The 23,000-nt window shown below is 34.2% G+C and overlaps 1 protein-coding gene across 1 annotated transcript in view; it reads right to left on the bottom strand.

The window, feature by feature from the left end:
• Window positions 1-23,000, bottom strand: part of AGTPBP1 (ATP/GTP binding protein 1) — a 198,666-nt gene that overhangs the window by 27,751 nt on the left and 147,915 nt on the right. Inside the window, 7 exon segments of the mRNA XM_021927597.2 lie at window positions 3,186-3,346; window positions 6,749-6,925; window positions 13,833-13,964; window positions 15,249-15,378; window positions 16,667-16,847; window positions 17,890-18,043; window positions 20,829-20,973. Of these exon segments, the coding sequence (XP_021783289.1) occupies window positions 3,186-3,346; window positions 6,749-6,925; window positions 13,833-13,964; window positions 15,249-15,378; window positions 16,667-16,847; window positions 17,890-18,043; window positions 20,829-20,973 (1,080 nt within the window).

The raw sequence follows: 23,000 nt of genomic DNA, 5'->3' as shown, positions 1-23,000 counted from the left end.
ACAAACATTCCTATTCACCAATTACAGACAAACAGAGAGCCAAATCATGAGTGAACTTCCATTCACAATTGCTTCAAAGAGAATAAAATACTTAGGAATACAACTTACAAGGGATGTGAAGGACCTCTTCAAAGAGAACTACAAACCACTGCTCAATGAAATAAAAGAGGATACAAACAAATGGAAGAACATTCCATGCTCATGGATAGGAAGAATCAATACTGTGAAAATGGCCATACTGCCCAAGGTAATGTATAGATTCAATGCCATCCCCATCAAGCTACCAATGACTTTCTTCACAGAATTGGAAAAAACTAAAGTTCTTATGGAACCAAAAAAGAGCCCGCACTGCCAAGACAATCCTAAGCCAAAAGAACAAAGCTGGAGGCATCACACTACCTGACTTGAAACTATACTGCAAGGCTACAGTAACCAAAACAGCACAGTACTGGTACCAAAACAGAGATATAGACCAATGGAACAGAATAGAGCCCTCGGAAATAACACCACACATCTACAACCATCTGATCTTTGACAAACCTGACAAAAACATGAAATGAGGAAAGGATTCCCTATTTAATAAATGGTGTTGGGAAAGCTGGCTAGTCATATGCAGAAAGCTGAAACTGGATCCCTTCCTTACACCTTGTACAAAAATTAATTCAAGATGGATTAAAGACTTAAATGTTAGACCTAAAACCATAAAAACCCTAGAAGAAAACCTAGGCAATACCATTCAGGACATAGGCATGGGCAAGGACTTCATGACTAAAACACCAAAAGCAATGGCAACAAAAGCCAAAATTGACAAATGAGATCTAATTAAACTAAAGAGCTCCTGCACAGCAAAAGAAACTACCATCAGAGTGAACAGGCAACCCACAGAATGGGAGAAAATTTTTACAATCTACTCATCTGACAAAGGGCTAATATCTAGAATCTACAAAGAACATAAACAAATTTACAAGAAAAAAATCAAACAACCCCATCAAAAAGTGGGCAAAGGATATGAACAGACACTTTTCAAAAGAAGACATTTATGCAGCCAACAGACACATGAAAAAATGCTCATCATCACTAGCCATCAGAGAAACGCAAATCAAAACCACAATGAGATACCATCTCACACCAGTTAGAATGGCGATCATTAAAAAGTCAGGAAACAACAGGTGCTGGAGAGGATGTGGAGAAATGGGAATGCTTTTACACTGTTGGTGGGACTGTAAACTAGTTCAACCATTGTGGAAGACAGTGTGGCAATTCCTCAAGGATCTAGAACTAGAAATACCATTTGACCCAGCCATCCCATTACTGGGCATATACCCAAAGGACTATAAATCATGCTGCTATAAAGACAAATGCACACGTACGGTTATTGCAGCACTGTTCACAATAGCAAAGACTTGGAACCAACCCAAATGTCCATCAGTGATAGACTGGATAAAGAAAATGTAGCACATATACACCATGGAATACTATGCAGCCATAAAAAAGGATGAGTTCATGACCTTCGTAGGGACATGGATGAAGCTGGAAACCATCATTCTAAGCAAACTATCACAAGGAAAGAAAACCAAATACTGCATGTTCTCACTCATAGGTAGGATTTGAACTTGAGAACACTTGGACACAGGGTGGGGAATGTCACACACCGGGGCCTGTCATGGGGTCAGGGGAGTGGGGAGGGATAGCATTAGTAGATATACCTAATGTAAATGACGAATTAACAGGTGCAGCACACCAACATGATACATGTATACATATGTAACAAACCTGCACGTTGTGCACATGTACCACAGAACTTCAAGTATAATAATAAAAAGAAATTTAAAAAAAGAGTCTGATGAGGCCTATAAACTCCTTCTCATAATACTTTTAAACATATAAAACAAAATAAATATGATTACAAAGGAAATCAATTATATGGAAATACAATTATCAAAATGTTAAAACATTTGTGATATAGTAGTATATGTGATTACTTTAAAATATGTGCTTTTCAAAATATATATACTCCCCTTAAAACAATAAGACCAGTGGAGGGTCTAATCATAACCATAGTTGTGAAGTATTAGTAAGTATAAATATATCTAAAGCACCGGTAACATGTCTGTTGACTATGTTAAGAATACATGAATTAAAACTTGAAAGGAGGCTTAAGTATCAGTGAGAACTGACAATCATTATATTCATTTCTATTCTTGTTTAGGAGGTACTTTGAAGGGTAGAGAATGCAGGTGATTATTTGTCTAAATTATCACATTTATGAAGAATTGAGTTCCAAGTAATGTTTGTCACACCTAAAACTACTATACTGATGTAACAGTGCAGAGCAATAAATTAACAAATTTGATGACAAGTTAATACCTAACAACAAAAATCATGAAGGTTCTATAAAATGAGACTATTCTTACCCATATACACAAAACTATAAAATGCTAATCTCTGGCATTATGATTAAGAATTATGATATGAAATTATCTGAGCCTATAACTTATCAAATTTGTATATACTAAATTTTAGGAGAAAAAGACTACCTATTTAGAAGTATATTTGGCAGACGCTGTTAAATTTTCAAAGGAATGCTAAATTAGCTGTTTCTACTATATATAACTAGAAGGATACTGGACAGCCATCTGATGTGTGTAGACATCAACAAAATCTTCTGAAATATTCCTGACTCTAAGCCCTCTTTCTCCTTTTTTTTTTTTTTTTTTTTTGAGATAGAGTCTCCCTCTATTGCCCAGGCTAGAGTGCAGTGGTGAAATCTCAGCTCACTGCAACCTCCACCTCCCAGGTTCAAGTGATTCTCCTGACTCAGCCTCCCAAGTAGTGCTGAGATTACAGGCATGAGCCACTGCACTCAGCTGTCTAAGCCCTCTTAACTTAGATATTAGCTAAGTACAATATTTCTCACATTGTTCATTTTGGGGTTAAAAGTAAACCAGCACAACCACTAAAAATATTTGAAATATATTTTTATTAAAATCTCATCCAAATATCAACATTAAAAGAATCAGCAGTATAATAATTTGGAATGAATATTAGATGTATTAACTTAATTATATTAATTCTAAACATGTTCTCGCCTGTCAAAATTTCCATGCCTTTTCTATGCTAAGCTATTTTAATGACGTCTAATAACATACTACAATATAATAAAAGAATAAACAACTTTGTCCTACCTAGTTACTTTGCAGCTTGATTCAATTAAATCATTTTCAAAGTCAAGCAGGCTGGAAGGCAGATTATACTCCAGTGGAGAGGTCAGTCTTTTCAAACGTAAAAGACCAACACAAAATTTTGCTCCCATCTCTTCCAGTTCTCGGGTACCAATCTGTAAACCCTTGAAATAAAGAATATTATGCATATAATTACAAAGTTTGCTATCTTCTGGATACATCTCAATGAAATTATATAAAAGGAATTTATATTAATAAAATTAAAGGGCTGGTACTTTGTATGGAAGTAGGACTCAATACGTTTAACATCTTAACAATACAAGATTATTCTAAGTCACAAATGAAACTGTCCTAAAAGACAATTTCTAAAACGTCTATTCTCTTTCACTATGATGCAAACTATTTTCACCATCACACTAGGGGGAAAAATACAGTAACACTTTGTGATTAATGTTACTTGTAGAATTCATGTGAGAAACTATATTTTAACAAGAGCTTGTTAGTATTTCTTGTAATCCACTACTTTGTATGCTAATGTTGAAATATTATAGTATTAAAATCAAGGCTCCAATATGTATACTTGAACAGTACTTTATAGATGCTTTTGTATGATAAGAGAAATTGATCAGTAAAAAGCAAATAAAGGTAACTGTCAAAAAAAAAGAATCAAATCTAAGCCAATGAAGTAGTGGTAAAATAAATTCCTATGATCCATGTCAATTCAGAATGCTCATTTCAAATTTTGCCTACTAAAGCAAAAAGAGTATTTTATCTTAACCTCCCTATCTTTTTTAAAAAATGGTTTCCCAATAAGTAACATAAGGTTTACCAAAAGTTAAATGTTATCACATAAAACCATAAAAATGGCCTGCAAATTAATATACTCATCATTTTTTTTCAGATATAAATAAATCCCTAAAAAAGGCAAAATTCTTGCACCTATAAAAGTTGCAGCTGTAGATGACAGCTGATATCAATTAGAGAGAAAGTATTTTAAAACAGCTTTTCAGTGACCAGACTAAGTGAGTTCCTATGGCACACAGTAACTGAAGAAAATGAACTGTAACAACTGTTACTTACTCTACATGAAGCACATGACTTTACAGTAATTTTTTAACTTTTCAACTTTTTGGTTTAAATAGTTTGGCCAACTCCCAAATATTCTAGGAAATAAGACCTAACTGACTTCATTAGAACATTCATTTGATCTTTTGATTTGTAACTTTTAGAAAGGTTATACGTGTTTCTGAATTAGTTCATAGACAATAAAAATAAAGAATACTTACATCCTAAAACTCAGTAAGATAAAAATATTGTTGAGGGTGAAAAAGACTGTTACCTAAAATATTATGAGACTCACATACTTATCAGCTAACAAGTTTAAGAGATGTTAAGTGTGTGTGGAGAGGTTGGGAATGTATGGGAGCTCTGTGTACTTTCCACTCAATTTTGCTGTGAACCTAAAATTGCTCTAAAAAATTAAGTCTATTAACTTTTTTAAAAGTATATGTTATGATCAAAATCTTGCATTTTAGACATTAAAGGAAAGCCCTGGCTTAGTAAGACACTTCTCTCAGTGAGAGTTTTAAATCAATGTATACATTATTTACTAAACAATATCAAAGAAAAATGAGTATTTATTAGGTATCCATTTTGTTTGTAAAAGTTTACATATTTATACATTAAAAACAAAAATGACTTGAAAAAATGATTTCACATTTTACATTTCAAAATATATCTTAGCTTTCTAAAAATCTGTGTTTTTAAAATGACCAAATTTATCAAAATAGAAATCAAAAAACATTTTTAAATTCAATGAAAGTCTATCAGTAGAATCCAAAAAGAGTGACAAAGCACTACTATTGTATACTATGGATGATTTCAGGGGTATCCAAGTCAGGTGTCCTGACAGCTTCTTTCTCCACTGCCCAGAAGCTTGTTTCAGAGACAGTGATGCTTTAAGTCACCTTCTGAGCCCAACTGCATAAGTCAACTCTTTAAGAATTAACAGTGTTTCCATAAATCATATAGCCCAAGGTTTTTCCCTAGAAATCACCTATATTCTTATAAAAAGTGATTCTCAAGTTTCTTCCCCATCCCACACACTTACTGAGTGAGACCCTTAACAACAGTTGTCCACTGAAGCAATGATCAGGTGCAGGGGCTGCAAGCTGGAGTGGTACTAAAGCTACATTTTCTCTCTCACCACCACCATGCCCTTGGTAAAACTACACTGACTAGAAGTCACTGTTTTTACAATATTCAGGGAGATCTCATATTACACTTTGGAAGATCACATTGTGATCAACCTAAAATTCAGGGAAGAGTCACTGAACAGAAAGAACTGGAATTTCAGTAAGTTCTACTTTACTACTACTCTTCTTATTTAAGTTCTACTTTACTACAACTATACTTATTTAAGTTCTACTTTACTTAAACATCCCTTGCAAAATCAATGTTATTTTCTTCCAGTTTGTTACAGACTGAAAAAGTCATTATTTAAGCTCTCCTAAAATATTTCACATCAACCATAATATGTTTACATTTTAAATGCTAACCAGTTAGATGTTTCTTTTCAAACACGAAGTTATAACCACCTTTATGTTGAGGTATATAAAAATCATTCTCAGATTCAGTACCCTCTTTCCCCATAACAAAAGAAATGAACAAAATGGAATGAGTGGAATAATTAGCATGACACCTGAAAATCTTTCTGTGCCAAGGCGAGACATAGAAATGCCCAGTTTTGCTCATTGCTTATCTAAAGTCCAACTCATTGCACATTAAGTCTTCAATCTCTAAAATTAATAAATCCAAAATCACCTAACATTTTACTAGTATTTAATTTCAAAAGTACAGTTTAAATTCTAATTATCTCCAGTAAAAGCCTATAGTACCACGAATGAGTAGTCTTAATGAAGAAAAACGTTTACTAATGGGATATGTATTTAAAAGTCACACATAAGGCCAGATGTGGTATCTCATGCCTGTAATCCTGGCACTTTGAGAGGCCAAGGTAGGAGGAGTGCTTGAAGCCAGGAGTTTGAGACCGGTTTGGGCAATATGGTGAGACCTGTCTCTATTTTTATTTTTCAAAATATAAACAAACAAACACATAAACAATAGCTACACATACAAAAACCTAAATATAACAAACCTGCTGCTTTTTAAATAAATATGATGTGTTTATTTTAAATGCATAAAAATATATTTACACCCAATAAATTAAACAATAGAAAATTTTTAACGTACCACTTACACAGGTTAATATAAATTACTAATGAGTAAATGTGTACTCTAATATGCTTGCTTAAAAATTATGAATATAAACAGACTCAACCAAGAATTTAAGGATCCAAGCAAGCTATTTAGTTCAGAGAAGTAAATGAACCAACAAAACAAAAAATTAAAACCTATTCTTAAGACTGCATATGATTCCATTATTACAAATTACATGTAACTCAATAAAACAAACATCATTTAATATATACTTAAAAATCACAAGACATATATGAAAGGAAAGTCTTCAAATATCTTTCGTGGTTAGAAAACCTAAGATGTTTTACCTTGTATTTTCCCTGATCACAGCCACATAAAGTACTCTCCATGGTATAACTTCTTTGTACTCCTATTTCCCTCCAAACTACAACACGTGCTGTGGATTCTTTAGATTTTTCCACTACGAAGCTACAGCTGCTCATGCAAAATGCTGGGGCAATATGGCTCAGTATCTTAGGCAATGTCTGTTAAAAACAAGAATGATGATGATAAAAATAAACCAAGAGGTAGTTTTTAATTTTAAATGTTTTTATTTTTAAGAAGTTTTTGATGAAAACACAGTAATCAGAGCAAAGCCATGTGGACGTTCTATTATATATCCCTTGCCATTCAAACAGCAAAACAATCCTCTTAACTAATTTCAAATTTTCTACTTTTCTAAACAAATACAGTATCCAGTTAGAAAACAATGGAAGAATCACATTCACAGTATAACCAGTAAGCAAAATAAAATTATTTGAGAAAATCATGTCTAAAAATACGAAAAAAATGTTTAAAGTGTGAAATTTAGTCATAAAAGACTAATTGAGATGTTTAACACTGTAAATGCCAATCATCCCTAACTTAATTAATAAAGCTAAGACAATCACAATCAAAACTACTGCCAAAGTTTTCTGCAACTGAAATTATTCTCAATTTCATCTGAAAGCATAAATATAGAAGTATACCCTGAGAAACTGTAGGGTCGGGGGGAAGGCTGTAACTAGAGAAATAATCCAACATATCAAACTAGCTTACAGACCTAAACTAAGTTAAATTGTGATACTGACACAGGAACAGATGCATCTCTAGAAAGAAAGAGAGTTCAGAATTAGAACCAAATGTATTAAACTTATTATTAGTAGAGAAAAGATTGATTATTCATTAAATACTGGTACTACTGGATAGCCATTAAGAAAAACAATCTAAAGTCACTCTTCATTAAATTAAGTTCTAGGTGGATTGAGAATATAAACTTAAAATTAATAAATATTTTTAAATGAAACTAGAAATAGTAAACATGGAACTGTACTTTTAAAACTTCAGAATGGGTCAGGCGTGGTGGCTCACGCCTGTAATCTCAGCACTTCGGGAGTCCAAGGCAAGTGGATCATGAGGTCAGGAGTTCAAGACCAGCCTGGCCAATGTAGTGAAACTCTGTCTTTACTAAAAATACAAAAAATTAGCCAGGCGTGGCGGCAGGCACCTGTAATCCCAGTTACTTGGGCGGCTGAGGCAAGAGAATCGCTCAAACCCGGGAGGCAAAGGTTGCGGTGAGCTGAGATCACACCATTGCACTCTAGTCCGGGCAAAGTGCAAGACTCCATCTCAAAAACAAACAAAAAAATGTTTAGAATGAAAAAAATCTTTCTAAGCCTCAAAACTCCAAAAAACAATTTATGAAATTAACAAATATGATAAAATTTTAAATTACTACACATCATAAACAAAAAATTAAAAAATATACTTGTAATATATAAAGAGGTTTTTTGTTTTTGTTGTTTTTGTTTTTTTGTTTGTTTTTTTGAGATACGGTTTCACTCTTGTTGCCCATGCTGGAGTGCAATGGCGCAATCTCGGCTCACTACATCCTCTGCCTCCTAGGTTCAAGCAATTCTCCTGCCTCAGCCTCCCAAGTAGCTAGGATTACAGGCATGTGCCACCACACCCGGCTAATTTTGCATTTTTAGTAGAGACGGGGTTTCTCCATGTTGGTCAGGCTGGTCTCGAACTTCCGACCTCAGGTGATCTGCCCGTCTCGGCCTCCCAAAGTGCTGAGATTACAGGCGTGAGCCACCACGCCTGGCCTATAGAGTTCTTATTTAAAAAACAATAACAATTACATGACCTGAACAAAAGTAAGCAGAAAATATAAGAAAAGACTATTTTAAAAGACACAGATCATAATTGGCCAAAACATAGGAAAACTCAACCTTATTTATAATTATAGGTATGCTAGTTAACAATCAGGTATTATTTTCACCTGACAAAGATGATAGTACAATGTAATAATGGTGTGGAAAAACAGTACTATCGTTCATGGTATTTGGTGGTATCAATTTGTACATTCTTTATGGAGGACAATTTAGCAATACTTATTAAATGACTATCAACAGAGACCACTAAGTAAATAAATTTGGGTACAATCTACAAAAATGACAAAAATGCACAATGGAAATCTTATCTGTTTAAAAGACTGAGACAGATTCAGACATGATGATCTGGAAAGATAACCAATAAATATTATCATGGGAAAAAGTTACTATGTAGTGTTTAAAATACATTAAAAGATAAAAACTGCATACTCTACTTGCATATCTATATGGATGTGCTCAGAGGCAAGTCTCACAATATACACGGTAAAACTGCCTAGTGTTAAGAGAATGACTAGGAAAAGATAACTTTCACTTACTTCTTTATATAAATCTGGAGTGTTTCCCCATTTTTTATATAATTCTAATCATTTTATTTATTTAGGAGAGGGGAAGAAGAGAGAGGGCACCCAAAAAGAAAATGTGCTTTGAAGTTCTGCTAAGAGCTGCAGTAGGTTACTGAAAATGTTTTTTGGAAAATAACCTAGGGCGCTGGTTTAGGCATAACTGTAGGAAGAGAGGCACTGTGACAGAATGGAAAGCACACAGGACTTAAAGCAACACAGCTCATTTCAGTCCTAGGCACACCATATTTTGGCCAAGGCCTCAAGCATGTCAACTGACTCAGATGTCTTAGTGGACTTACTTGTGTAGAAGGAATGATGATCCCTACCTACATCACAGAGCGTTGTGAGGCTGGCACAGAAAATTCATATGAAAGCTATAAGCACAACACTAAAAGCTGTAAGCACAATACCAATACGGTAATATAATTGTTACATGTTGGTCTATAGGTATAATTAATTCATCCATCCATTCAACAAATATTTACTTAATGCCTACTAAGAATCAGGGATACTCAGTCAACCAAATAAACAAAAGTCCTAATTTACATTATTGTTAGTCATCTCATTCAGGAATGATGATCTACTATCCATAATATTTAGCAATATTAAAACATCCCTAAAAAGCTAATAGTTTTGTTGAAGCTAAATTACATATTTCCATAGCATCATATGCTATGACGTTCACCTTATTGGAAGCAAATATATGATTTAACTTCAATTAAAAAATCCACTATGTTCCAAATTCCAAAATTTTTTTAATGTCAACATGATGCTCAAAGGAAATGCTCGATGGAGCATTTTGGATTTCAGATTTTGGGATTAGGAATGCTCAAACTAGCAAGTATAATACAAATATTCCAAGAAACAAAAAAAATCTGAAATCTAAAACACTTCTAGTCCCAAGCATTTTAGATAAGGGATACTTAACCTATAATAATAAATATTTGTTTTGTAAACCTTTTATTTTAAGCTAATTTTAAACTTAGAGAAAGGTGCAAAAACAGTAGAATTTTCATTTTTCTGTCACCCTTAATGTTAATATCTTGACTATAGTTCAGTATCAGAACCAAAAAATTAGAATTGATACAATACTATTGATAGACCTTATTCAAACTTCATCAGTTTTTCTAATGCCGCGTTTCAGGATCCTATCCAGAATCTCACATTGCATTTAGTTACTGTTCCTCTTTAGCCTCCTGCAGTCTGTAACAGTTCCTCAGTCTTATAACTTTAATAATCCTAACACTTTTGAAGAGTATTGATTATTTTTTCAAATGACACTCAATTTAGGCTGGGCGTGGCAGCTCACACCTGTAATCCCAGTACTTTGGGAGGCCAAGGCAGGCAGATCATTTGATGTCAGGAGTTCGAGACCAGCCTGGCCAACATGGTGAAACCCCGTATCTACTAAAAATACAAAAAAAAAAAAAAATTAGCTAGGAGTGGTGGTGGGCACCTGTAATCCCAGCTACTCGGGAGGCTGAAGCAGGACAATCACTTGAACCCGGGAGACCGAGGCTGCAGTGAGCTGAGATCGTACCACTACACTCTGGCCTGGGTAATAGAGTGAGACTCCATCTCAAGAAAAAAAAGACACTCCATTTATATGTCATAATTTTTTGTATTTTCCCAAAAAACATAAACACTTGCACTAAAAGGACAAAGCAGTACTATGATCTATCATCAGAAACATAGCACATAGCATTTATGTGTATTAGTCCATCCTTTCCCAACCCATCTGCAAAAAAAAAAAAAAAAAAGGTTCCATGGTATGGTAGTTGCCATCAAAAATGTCTTAATCACCAGAATCTAGGAATGTTACTTTACATGGCAAAAGGGGCTGTCCATATGTGATTCAGTTAAGAATCTGAGATAGTAAGATTATCCTGGATTATCTTAGTGGTCCTTGCCATCACAAGGGCTCTCATAAGGGAAAGGGGAAGGCAGCAGCAGGAGAGAAGAAGATGTAGCAATGGAAGCAGAGGTCAGATTTGATTCCTGGTTGAAAGGGACCATGACGCAAGGAACACAGACATGCTAGGGGTGTGGAGGAGAACAAGGAAACACTTCTACCACAGGGCCTCAAAAATTAATGTAGTTGATGGCACTTTGATTTTAACCCAGTGAGCCCTGCATTCGACTTCTGATCTGCAGAACTGTAAGTCAATTTGTTTTGCTATGTTTGTGGTAGTTTGCTATAACAGCAATAGGAACTAATATGATGATAAAATTATGGGAAATACTCCACTTTCACACATGTGCACACACACCCACATACACACCCGCCCCACAATGTAAGCTTCTTACGTTTCCTAAAGAAAAGAAACAAAGTTGGCTGTGTCTAATGCAATTATCTGATGTAACTAATTACACAACTACTGGTGAGAGGAGGTGTGTATGAAACACCTGTTAACATCTTGAGAAATGAAATTTGGGAGAAAAGTGCATTATTTACTCTAATTACAGCATCATCTTATGTTTCCTTTCACAACAAAATTCAAAAAATTAATCAAAGAAATTTGGGACGAGATAATTTTAATGAAAAAAACTGAGACCAAAGAGAGTTAATTTTATCTTTTTCTCTTTTTTTTGAGACAGAGTCTCACTTCCCCCCAGGCTGGAGTATAGTGGTGAGATCTCGGCTCACTGCAAGCTCCACCTCCTGGGTTAATGCCATTCTCCTGCCTTAGCCTCCCGAGTAGCTAGGGCTACAGGCGCCCACCACCGCACCCAGCTAATTTTTTGTATTTTTAGTAGAGACAGGGTTTCACCGTGGTCTTGATCTGCTGACCTCATGATCCGCCCGCCTCAGCCTCTCAAAATGCTGGGATTACAGATGTAAGCCACTGCGCCTGGCCAATTTTATCTCTTACAATGGAAAAACTCTTTTGCATTTACCTTCCCACATGTCTGTCTGCCATTCATCCAACAACTCACCTAACAACAAATACTTATTGAGTACTTACTATGAATAAGGTATCGTGCTATATAGTGGCAATGTTGACAAAATGAGCAAATCAGACATATTTGCTAGGCATGTGGCGCTTACTGAGAAACCTATTAATCAAATAACAGAAAACCTTACCATTATAATTCTTAAGTGTTATGAAGGAGACAGAATCCTATAGATGTCTGATCTGATTTCGTTTTGGGGACTAAGTGAGAATTCCCTGAGAAGTGAAGTATGATCCAAGCAAAAACGACTGGGTGAGGCAATGGTGGCAATGATGGTGCTGTTCCAGAGCGCAGCCTAGGGAAGGCTCTGTGCACATGCTCTTCATCTAGCTTTCTCCCATTCTCTGGGCCTCTCACTAGTCTCATTTTCTTACTTTTTTTCTATCTGGGTCTCAACTAAATATTCCCCTTTTCTCTATCACTGAGGTCTGCTAATCTACTTGGTTTCCTTTATTTAATGCGGTCTAACCTAATAAAACTCTATTTTCTGAAGGTCGTGTGGCAGAAATATTTGTTGACTGTTGACATGTTGGGCATTTTACATACATTCTTGGGCTCTCCCTCCACCTTTATCGTGGGCTTTGTCTCTCTCTTGAACTTAATTTCTGTATGCCTTCCTCTTTCATATATTCCTTTATTTTGGCAAGAATGTTGTCCAGCAGCTTCCAGAGAAAGGCTATTTGTGAGGTAAATTTTTGAGACTTTAGTGTCTGAGAACATCCTTTTTTATTTTCACACTTGCTGATGGTTAGAATGGGGTATGAAAATTACAGGTTGGAAATCTAGTTGAAAATTATGAAGGCTTTCCTCCACCAAGTTTTGCTTCCAGTGTTGCTACTGTGAAATGTGATGCCATGCTTACATGTAATCCTTTGTAGAAGGATCTGAAAAATTTGCAGAAATTTTTTCCGAAAACACACAAAAAAATCAATAGCTTTCCTATGTACCATCAATGATCAATTGAGGGGAGGAAGATATGTGGGGAAAAAATCCATTCCCACCTGCAACAAAATTCATAAAGTATTTGGGAATAAATCTAACAAACATTTCACACCTACGTGAAAAAATTGCATACTTTATCGAATATAAGACTTGACTAAATAGACACATAGGCAATGGTCACAGATAGCAACATTACATATTATTATAATAATTCTCTCCAACTTTAAATTCAAGGCAGCTCTAATGCAGATTCGAACAAAGTTTATCCCAAATGGATCCTAAAATTCACAAGTACAGAGAAAAAAAGTCAAACCAATTTTTAAAAGAATAAGAAAGGAAAATCTGCCCTACATGGTATCAATATTAATTATAAGCCTATAGTAATGAAAGCAACATTGTATGCAAAGAATGAAACAAGAATGGCCATAATAATAGCCTCACAATACACCCATATTTACGAAATAAGGTATGTAACAGATGGCGTCATCAAACCGACAGAGGAAGGAGGTACAGAGGAAGGAGGTACGAGCTAGTTCATGGTGCAAGCCAACTGGTATTCACAGAGAAAACAGAAATGGATCCCCACATCTCACACAAACATTAATTCCAAACAGACAAAAAATGTAAACACAAAAAAACTTTTAAAAATGAAAAATCTGAAACAAAAATGGCAAAATGTCAGTATTTATTGAATTTGAGTAGTTCATATATGTTGTTTTCTGTACTTTTACGCATGCTTGAAATTCAAAAACTCATGACTCATTTGTGATAATTACCCTGTATCCCGTATCTTCCACAACATCACATGAAGTTGCATTATCATTGGTATGCCACACTGTCTCTTTGATGCTGCAACCATACATAAATACGTTCTTCTTTCGGGAATGGCCATGATAATCACAATAAACCTTGAAAATACATATTTTAAAAATTAAAAGGCTCCAAGTTCGTATGTTGCCAAGTAAAGGTAGTTAATATCAAGCCAATAAACATGTAGGTCTGTGTCCCTTGGTCTTTTTTATTGTAAAAGAACCACCATTTAACAATTAGAACCAATGAAAGTAATAACACCTAGTTTGGGAAAGGATCTATAATTAATTCTAGAATTGCCAAATCCTTTAAAGGTCCTATATCACCTTTGTGTTTACTATTCACCGTTTAAAAAACAATACATTCCATTATAGTTCCAATCTACAGTTGTGGTGATTGCTGCCCCAAATGGCTGTGAAAACATTTACCTAATTTGGCCTGGAGCAATGGCTCATGTCTGTAATCCCAGCACTTTGGGAGGCCAAGGCGGGCGGATCACTGGAGGTCAGGAGTTCGACGTCAGTCTGACCAACATGGTAAAACCCCGTCTCTACTAAAAATACAAAAATTAGCTGGGCGTGGCTGTGGGCACCTGTAATTCCAGCTACTTGGGAGGCTGAGGCAAGAGAATTTCTTGAAGCTGGGAGGCAGAGGTTGTAGTGAGCCGAAATCACGCCACTGCACTCCAGCCTGGGCAACAAGAGCAAAACTCCGTCTCAAAAGAAAATAAATAAAAATAAAAAATAAATAAAAACAAGCAACAACAAAAAACAAGAAAATGCTCCTATACAAAAACACCATTAAGAAGGGTATGGTTTTAATTTAATTTTTAAGTGCATCATTTTAAAAAAAAATTAAAAATAAAGGACATGTCAATTTTACTCCTCTGCAAAGTTTTTCTATCTTTCCTAAAGAAAGATTAAATAATATACACACTAACATAATATACACAGGAATATACACAGGAACATTCTAATCAAAAGCTGGTAAGAACAGGAGGAGCATATGTATATAGTCCAGTCCAGTCATGCCTGGACTACATTTCCCATGTGTGTAGTAGAGACTTAACAGCTTCAGAGCTGACTAGAAAACTCAGAAATAAGTTTCTAGTTTGAGAATCTAGAAGATACATATTGTTACCTTAGCGTTGTTCAAACAGTGAAGTTAAATATCTAAAACTTACAACCAAGAGTTACCAATATTCATAACCAAAAAGGAAAAAAAAGAAGGCTTATGAGAATTAGAAACATTCAACCTTATAAAATTAAGACTACTAACATAATGGATTAATTTGACCTCATGATTATCACACAAGTGCTTGATAATAAAAAATGACATTTTATCTTTAACTATACCAAGTAAAAACAAGTATTGCTACTTACCAAGGGTAAACGCTTCACTGCAGCCAAGTATTGCAACAGCCCCTTAGCATGGTAAATTGTAGGATGTAAATCCGGATTTGGACTTTGCCACTGCCTATTCAAATCCTCTCCACTTAAAGAACAGCGATGACTACATGTACATACACACAAAGACAGAAAAACACTGGTACCAATAAACCCTTATATACACTTCTTAAACCCTTATATACATTTCTGGTTTAACTTTATGATTCTATTCCACTAAGCATTTCAAATAGGTATAGATGGTAAGCTCAACCAAATGCATACTATATTCATTATGTAAACATTTATTGAGTGTTTGCTATGTGCAAGCTTTTGTGTCACATGCATTTACCCGTGGTAAGTTTTCAGATTCATAATCAAAATTTTGAAAATATAGAAAAAATTAATTCTTAATTCCAGGGTTTTCTTCCATATTTTATAAAAATGTATTAATAATCACATTTTCCATTCTGACTACATAATAATTTATGTTAGCATGCTATATCTTGACTTCATCAATTAAAGTGCTATCTAGGTGCTTCTTCTGAGAAAGACAAGTATATGAAAAGTATACATTGTTGTAAAAAATCAAATACCTTTTTGTTTATGGGTTTTAAGTAGTAGAGCTATCATGCAAATAAGCAAATAATCATAAAGGGATGACAAATATAAATAGAATTCTAACTGGTCAATATATTTCTCAATTAAAAAGGGACATCGTTTTAGTTCCATAACCATAACATATTAAGAAGAAATTCTATATTTAAAAAATTCAGTAATTTCCTAAAATATGAGAAATAGTCATGCTACTTTTATTCAAGTAAGACATGTTATCCTCATCTTTGGAGATATTCATGACAACCAGACTAAATCCCATCTTTCAGAGTGGCACTACAGAGACCTTGTCAAATTACCAGAATAAATGTACTATACTAACTATATGCAGCCACCTCTTACAAAGTAATTATCTTCCACTATTCCCCCGCTAAAGAACTCCTGTCAAAAACTACGCCTCATATCAGGAAGAGGTTAGCAGATGGGGCTAACATTCCAAGAGATCCCAGAAGGATCTTAATCTTAGAATAATCTAGGTTCATGCCACTAACAAAAAAAATAAAGGAATATGAGAGGTATGAGTTAATCTTTCTTACAACCTGACATTGTGATTTTTCTAAAACAATTCAAGCATTTTATGAAAGCATATTCCCATGGATACAGAATTTCTCATAATTTCATACCGCTACTAGTATCCAAAATATATTTTCATTTAAACGTTTATCTTAATTTCCCACCAAAATTTTCTTTATTCTAGAAAAATCACTAAATTTGTTAACCTGGACACTGTTATTTCAACAAGTTTATACAGGACAACCGAAATGGTCTAGAATATATTCTATAACTATTGCTTAACTTACTTTCCATTGATGACACCATCTGGATTTAACATAGGGACAATTTTAAAAATATAAGATTCTCGTAAGCTCTGAGCAGTGGGGTTATTGCTCATGAGATATTCCAACGTTCCTTTCATAACCCAACTTGCATTAGTTTCTCCAGGATGTACCCGAGCAGACAAGAAAACGTAAGGGCGATTTCCTAAAGTACACATAAAATCTCAAATTAAAATGAACAGCTACTAAAAGTTTGTATATTTTATTTTGGGGCTTTAGAAAATATCTCTAACTCAATTGTGAATTCTGATATAAATTAATAGAACCCAATGGTGCATCCTACAAGCACTGCACTAGGCCCTATAAAATAAACAAATATAAAAACCGATAAAACCATATCCCGAAGTAGCTCATAATAGGACATAAAACAGTAAGTAGTATTTGATCCACTTATTTATTTCCCAGACTAATTTAACATGTAAAATTAGTTATTTAGTATAACGTTAATTTTATAAAGAACAAGTACTTGGGGGAAGTTTAAAAATATAAAACTATTTTTTCATAAAATCATGGGGAAAAGAAAGAAAATATAATTTCAGCCCTGTCTTACAGTTGCTCTGATAGAGAAAAAAGTTTATCTGCTCAGAGATTTAGCCTCCAAAATTTCACTATATACATTTAGATACACAAATCTAGAAAATAATCATTCAGCTCATCACTCATATTTTCATACACAATGAGCTCTGTTTCCTGAAAATACTTTGCCTTATCAAACTGAAACAGTTTTATTTTTATTACTACAGCTGTACATTCGAGACAATTTAAAAAAATATAAATGGCAGGGAAAAATGAGTAGCTATTCAGTGCCAGCTATCAAAACAATTGATAGGTTTCTGGTTGTTTTATTTACAAGTAAAATCAGTTCATTTCTAAATTGATAATATTATTACATGACCTCTTAAAATAATTTGTTGTATTCTACTTTGAATACAATTTCTAAGGATAGAACTAACAACAGTAGTAGCAAAAGAGACCTCAGAGAACATCTCATGTAGCCCCTTATTTTCAGGATAAGGAAACTGAAGCCCAGAGGTGGGCCCATGGCTAGCTAAACAATAGCAGGGCCAAGACCAGAGCTCAAGTCTTCTGGTATCTGTTCCTATTATCATTTCCATTATAAAATACAGATGAAGCAAATCAAAGTGGGTGAGAATGACTGCTCTTGTGAGTTGGGAAGACAAACTTACTGAAATGACAGATATGTTCATAATAATTAGACTCTGGCATTGCTGTTATAGTCACCAAGGGGCAGCTGTTTCCGGACAGGGTTTCACATAACACATCTTTCCGAAAATAGATTTGCTGAGGATTGTGTGCTGATTCCAATTTTTGAAGATGCATCTTGATAAAAATTTTAAAACAAAGTATACAATCACTTAAAAAGTCCCCATGATATACAGAAATAACGCATCCAGATCTCCACATAACTAGAAGTGAACCAGATTCTTAACCCCTTATCCAAAACCCTCAGGGCCAGATGTAATCTAAACATCAGTGTTTGGGAAACTTGAAAAAGGCAATACATTGTTTAAATCATTAATTATGCAGCCCCACCAACAGGGTCAGGGGTAGCAATCTGTAATACACACATTATTTGTGCAGCAAAACATATGAAAAATCACCCTAAGTGGAATCAATATTCTAAATAAATTCAGGTCAGGCTTTGCCTCCAAATGAGTTCCAAAAAACCTTTTGGTTTTCAAAGCCTTTTGAATTTTGAAATTGTGAGTGATAACAGACCTGTAACAGCAACAATCTAAAATTTGAAAAATAAAAATTATGTAGCACAAATTTTAACAATTTATTTTCCTGATTTCAAGATTAATATGGGTTTATTGTAAAATGTCTGACAGTGAAAAAAAAACAAAGAAAAATTTTTTTTAATGTTTTAAAAATTTAAAACATCCACAATTGTACCGCCTAGATTACCACTAACACGAGGTATGTAAGCAAAACCATGATTACACAAAGACTTTTATAATCTGATTTTATCACTTAAAAATTTATACATACACACAAACACATATATATTCATAATTATGAATACGATACCACATCATTAAACACGTTAAATGTGTATTTTTTGAAAATACAAGTTTTAATGGTCTTATGATGTGGTTATGCCAAAAATAAATTGTTCAATTCCCTATTTTTAGATATTCAGTTGGTTTTCAAACTTTTGCCTATGTTCTTTCACATAATCACTATTGACTGAGTGGTCACTATTTTCCAGAAACTACAGGGCATTGGGGATATGACAATGAATAAATGAACCCTACCCTAGGGAAAATAGAGAGTGCTGTGGGAGCCTGTAATAAGGGGAGGGGACCTTAGCCAAGTCTGGGCAGTCAGGGAAGGTCTTCTAGAGAAAACTACATTTAAACTAAACTCCAAAGGACGAGTGAAGAGGGCAGAATACTGCAGGCAGAAGGAAAAATATTAGGAAGACCACAAGACAGAACAGGGCTTTTCAAAGAATTCAGTAACATTCATTATAGCTACAAAGGTAAGAAACAAAGAATCTGACACAGAATGAAGGGCCTGGTAGACAGGTCTTTCCCAAAGCATAGTATACATACCACTGGTAATCGAGACAACTAAGTGATATGTAGGTAACCATTTTATAAGTTTAATAGGTATACATTTTATGTGAAACAAGTCTAGCACATTAAATCTTTCATGGATGTCACAGATATTAACTGAGGATGAGGATATAATTTAAATGATTTCATGGATATTAATTGAGGACAAGGATACACTTCAAAGAGTAATCTATTTTAAAGTCTATTTAAAGATAAATAATACTTCAAATAGTATGTGGATATGGCAAAAAAAAAAGGGGGGGATTATTAGAAAAAGGACAGGGTGAATCATGGTAAGAATTTTAGACTTCATACAAAGGGCAAGGGAAATCACTAAAGAGTTTTAAGCAGGGTATTTTGTGATAAGATTAGCTATAAAAGAACCCTTTGGCTATAGTCTGGGGTTTGTTGGAGGGGGTGGGGTAACTAATGAAGAGCAAAGCGGGCAAAACTGAATCCTAGGACACCAGTTACAAAGAGGCTGGCAGAAGCCCAGGTGAGAAACAATGGTCATGCCTGGAAAACATCATGGTAGGGGGACTGAAAGAAAGCAGGAGAATTCAAAACATACTAAAAGGCACAATCAGTAAAGAACAATAACATAAAACCAGGCAAATAAAAACAGTAAAAATATATTTTTATGTGCATTCTTATTTGTTTTCCTAGGATAAATTACCCAAAAGTAGAACTACTGAGCACAGAAAGATACATGAACATTGTACCTTTATGGTAGGTTGTAACCTTTATTAAAGTACAGTAAGTCTCATTTAAGGCTGTCAGCCTCATTTAGTCTTCTTAGGTTTGATCTCTCTTCTGCTCTATAGACTACGTTTTTCTTTCATTTTCTCCTCTCTAATAATTTGGGAGCTTGTTTCTAATTATAGTGTTCCAATTTCTTTATTGGTAAATTGATCACATCTTCATGATCCTTGACCATTAGAATAGATATTCTGTTCTGAGAATAAATATCAACCACAGTTGATATTTAATTGCTAGACTTGTTTGTTTAGTTTTGTTTTTTAGTTTCGTTTTGCCAATATTCAAAATCTCAAAAGGTCTCACACAAAACAACTCTTATACCCCAGATTTTTAAAAATCTGGATCTAGGTCTCCATAATAAAACTATTTCCTTCAGAAAAAGATCTCAATTTTTCCTTCAAAAAAACTCAAATTGCACCCACATTTTCCTAATATTCTATTTTCTATGAGATTCTGGTTAAACATGCAGAAATCTCACCTGGTTAAAATTCGTAAATTATGGAATCTTAGCTTAGAGAACTGTGGATTTCAACAAAAGATGGGAAGTAAAAATCATGTCAAAGTTCCTTAATATTTCTATTAAAAAAAAATAAGAATCACATTCCCATTTTACTCCTCAAGAAATATTGTAGTATTTTCCAAAATCTTCAACACTAAACCCTTTTCTTATGTTATGATATTTAACTAAACTTCATTTTCCTTATGTTAGAATATTTAATTAAACTCAATTTTCTTCCATTATCTTACACATATCCATATAATACAATTTAATTTAGAGTTCTTACCTGTAAAGTTGAATACGTATATGGATAGTGATAAGCAAAGTAGCAAACATCATCTTTATGTGGAAAACTGACAGTAAATGTAATTGTATAGTAGGATTTTCCCTTTTGCCCACCTGCAGCAACTGAACTTCTTGAGAAATGATTTCTACAATAAAAAAGCATAAAACATGTTCATTTCATCCACACAAAAACTGATTTTCCTTGTTACTTTTATTAAATAGAACTTCAGGGAAAAAAGAAAAACCCGAGTCTATAAAAAGTGTAACTTAAATACCCTATTAAAAAAAAACTTAGTACTCATAAAGCAGTTAACTGTTATTAGCCGATGACACTACATAACTTTTCACTTCTGAATTTACTAATTAAATGAGCTAATACTCTTCACGTCAAAAAAAATTTTTAGAACCCCATTCTTTGACATCCATACACATTGTTGAATCTAGAAAATGATCATCAGTGGCTGCTACAATCAAGAGAGGAAAGGCTGATGGACACCTTTACGTGGATGGATCAGGCTACAAGACCTGGGTTCACTAATCAATCTTAAGATTACAAAAAGAGAAACAATCAGAGATGATGATGTTTCCTGACATGATGCAATGGGAATTCATTGCACCACCTATTAAGTATTCTTGCCAAAAATCAAACCTGAAGTTGATCAAGCTTCTAGATCTAACTAACAGTTTATAGGAAACTGGTGAAACAGAAGTACTTGTTAACACCACAGGGATGCAATCCAGTAAAATCCAAATGTGAAAAACCCTACATGACAATCCAGCTTCTTTAGCAAAATGAGAAATGTAAAAAAAAAAGAAAAGGGAAGCCTATAAATTAACAGACTTAAGGGACATGTCAACAAAAATCAAATGTAATGTGTGATCCTTAGCTGGATTATGATTAAATAAAACTATAAAACACCATTTAGAGGCAATTGGGGAAGTTTCAACGTTGGATATTTCATCACAGTAAGAAATTTTCCTAATCTTTCTGTGTTGTGATAATGGCATTGTGGTTAGATTGTCTTAAACAGCCTTTGTCTTTTAGAAATACGTACGTAAGTATATATGGATAAAATACAGTATCTGAAAATGGCCTTAAAAATTCATTGTGGAAGTATGAGTAAAAGTTTTAATTTTCAGAATGTTAACTGGAGATGTGTTCCAAATACAGAACATCAGCTTACACCGTTCATCTTTGACTGTAAATATGTGATCTACGTACAGCAAGTTAGAAGAAAGTGCTAGAGGTCGGGTGCAGTGGCTCACGCCTGTAATCCCAGCACTTTGGGAGGCTGAGGTGGGCAGATCACCTGAGGTCAGAAGTTATTGCCAAAAATCAAACCTGAAGTTGATCAAGCTTCACCATGTGTTGATAATTGTTGAAAATGGGTGATGAATAAAAGGGGCCTCATTATCTTATTCTCTGTTTTTGTAAATGTTTGAAGATTTCCATAATAAAGTTTTTAAAACTATACATTACTTTCCAGACTCTAAATACTGCTGACATATGCTGACTTAAAGATGCTCTAACAACTTAATTTCTAAAATTCTGAATCATCTTGTATCATTTAAGCCATGAAATGAAGAAAAACCAGGGCCTATAGGTTATTTTTTCATGCACATAAATGTTCAAAGTATTTTCAAATTGATATAGTCTTCATTAATTTATGCACAGTATCTTGAATAGATACCCAATGACAGAGTGCTAAGGATTAACAAAAATGCAAAACAAGTTCAAAAACTAGTCCTTGCCAACTCTTTTCCCTCAAAAGTTTAACATTTAATTGGAGAGGTATTTATACTACCACATTATAGCTATATGGCAGTTTCTAGCTTATAAACCAGTGAAACATATATTATCTCATGTAATGGTGAAAAGCAGTTTTATTCCACTTTATAGATAAGACAAACAAGCATCACAGGACTTAGCTGACATGAAAAGTTATGGCACAATGCAAAAACAGATTTTAATCCTTATCATCTAAATGGACTTAGCTGACATGAAAAGTTACGGCACAGTGCAAAAACAGATTTTAATCCTTATCATCTAAATTTCAGGCCGGGCACTTTTGTTCATGCCTGTAATCCCAGCACTTTGGGAGGCTGAAGCAGATGGATCGCAACATGGTGAAAACCCAGTCTCTACAAAAAAGACAAAATTAGCCGGTTCACA

This window comes from Papio anubis, chromosome 13 (genome assembly GCF_008728515.1).
Source record: "Papio anubis isolate 15944 chromosome 13, Panubis1.0, whole genome shotgun sequence".
Taxonomy (NCBI): Eukaryota; Metazoa; Chordata; class Mammalia; order Primates; family Cercopithecidae; genus Papio; species Papio anubis.
The sequence above is the reverse complement of the archived record's forward strand: the minus strand, read 5'-3'. Positions and strand labels throughout refer to the sequence as shown.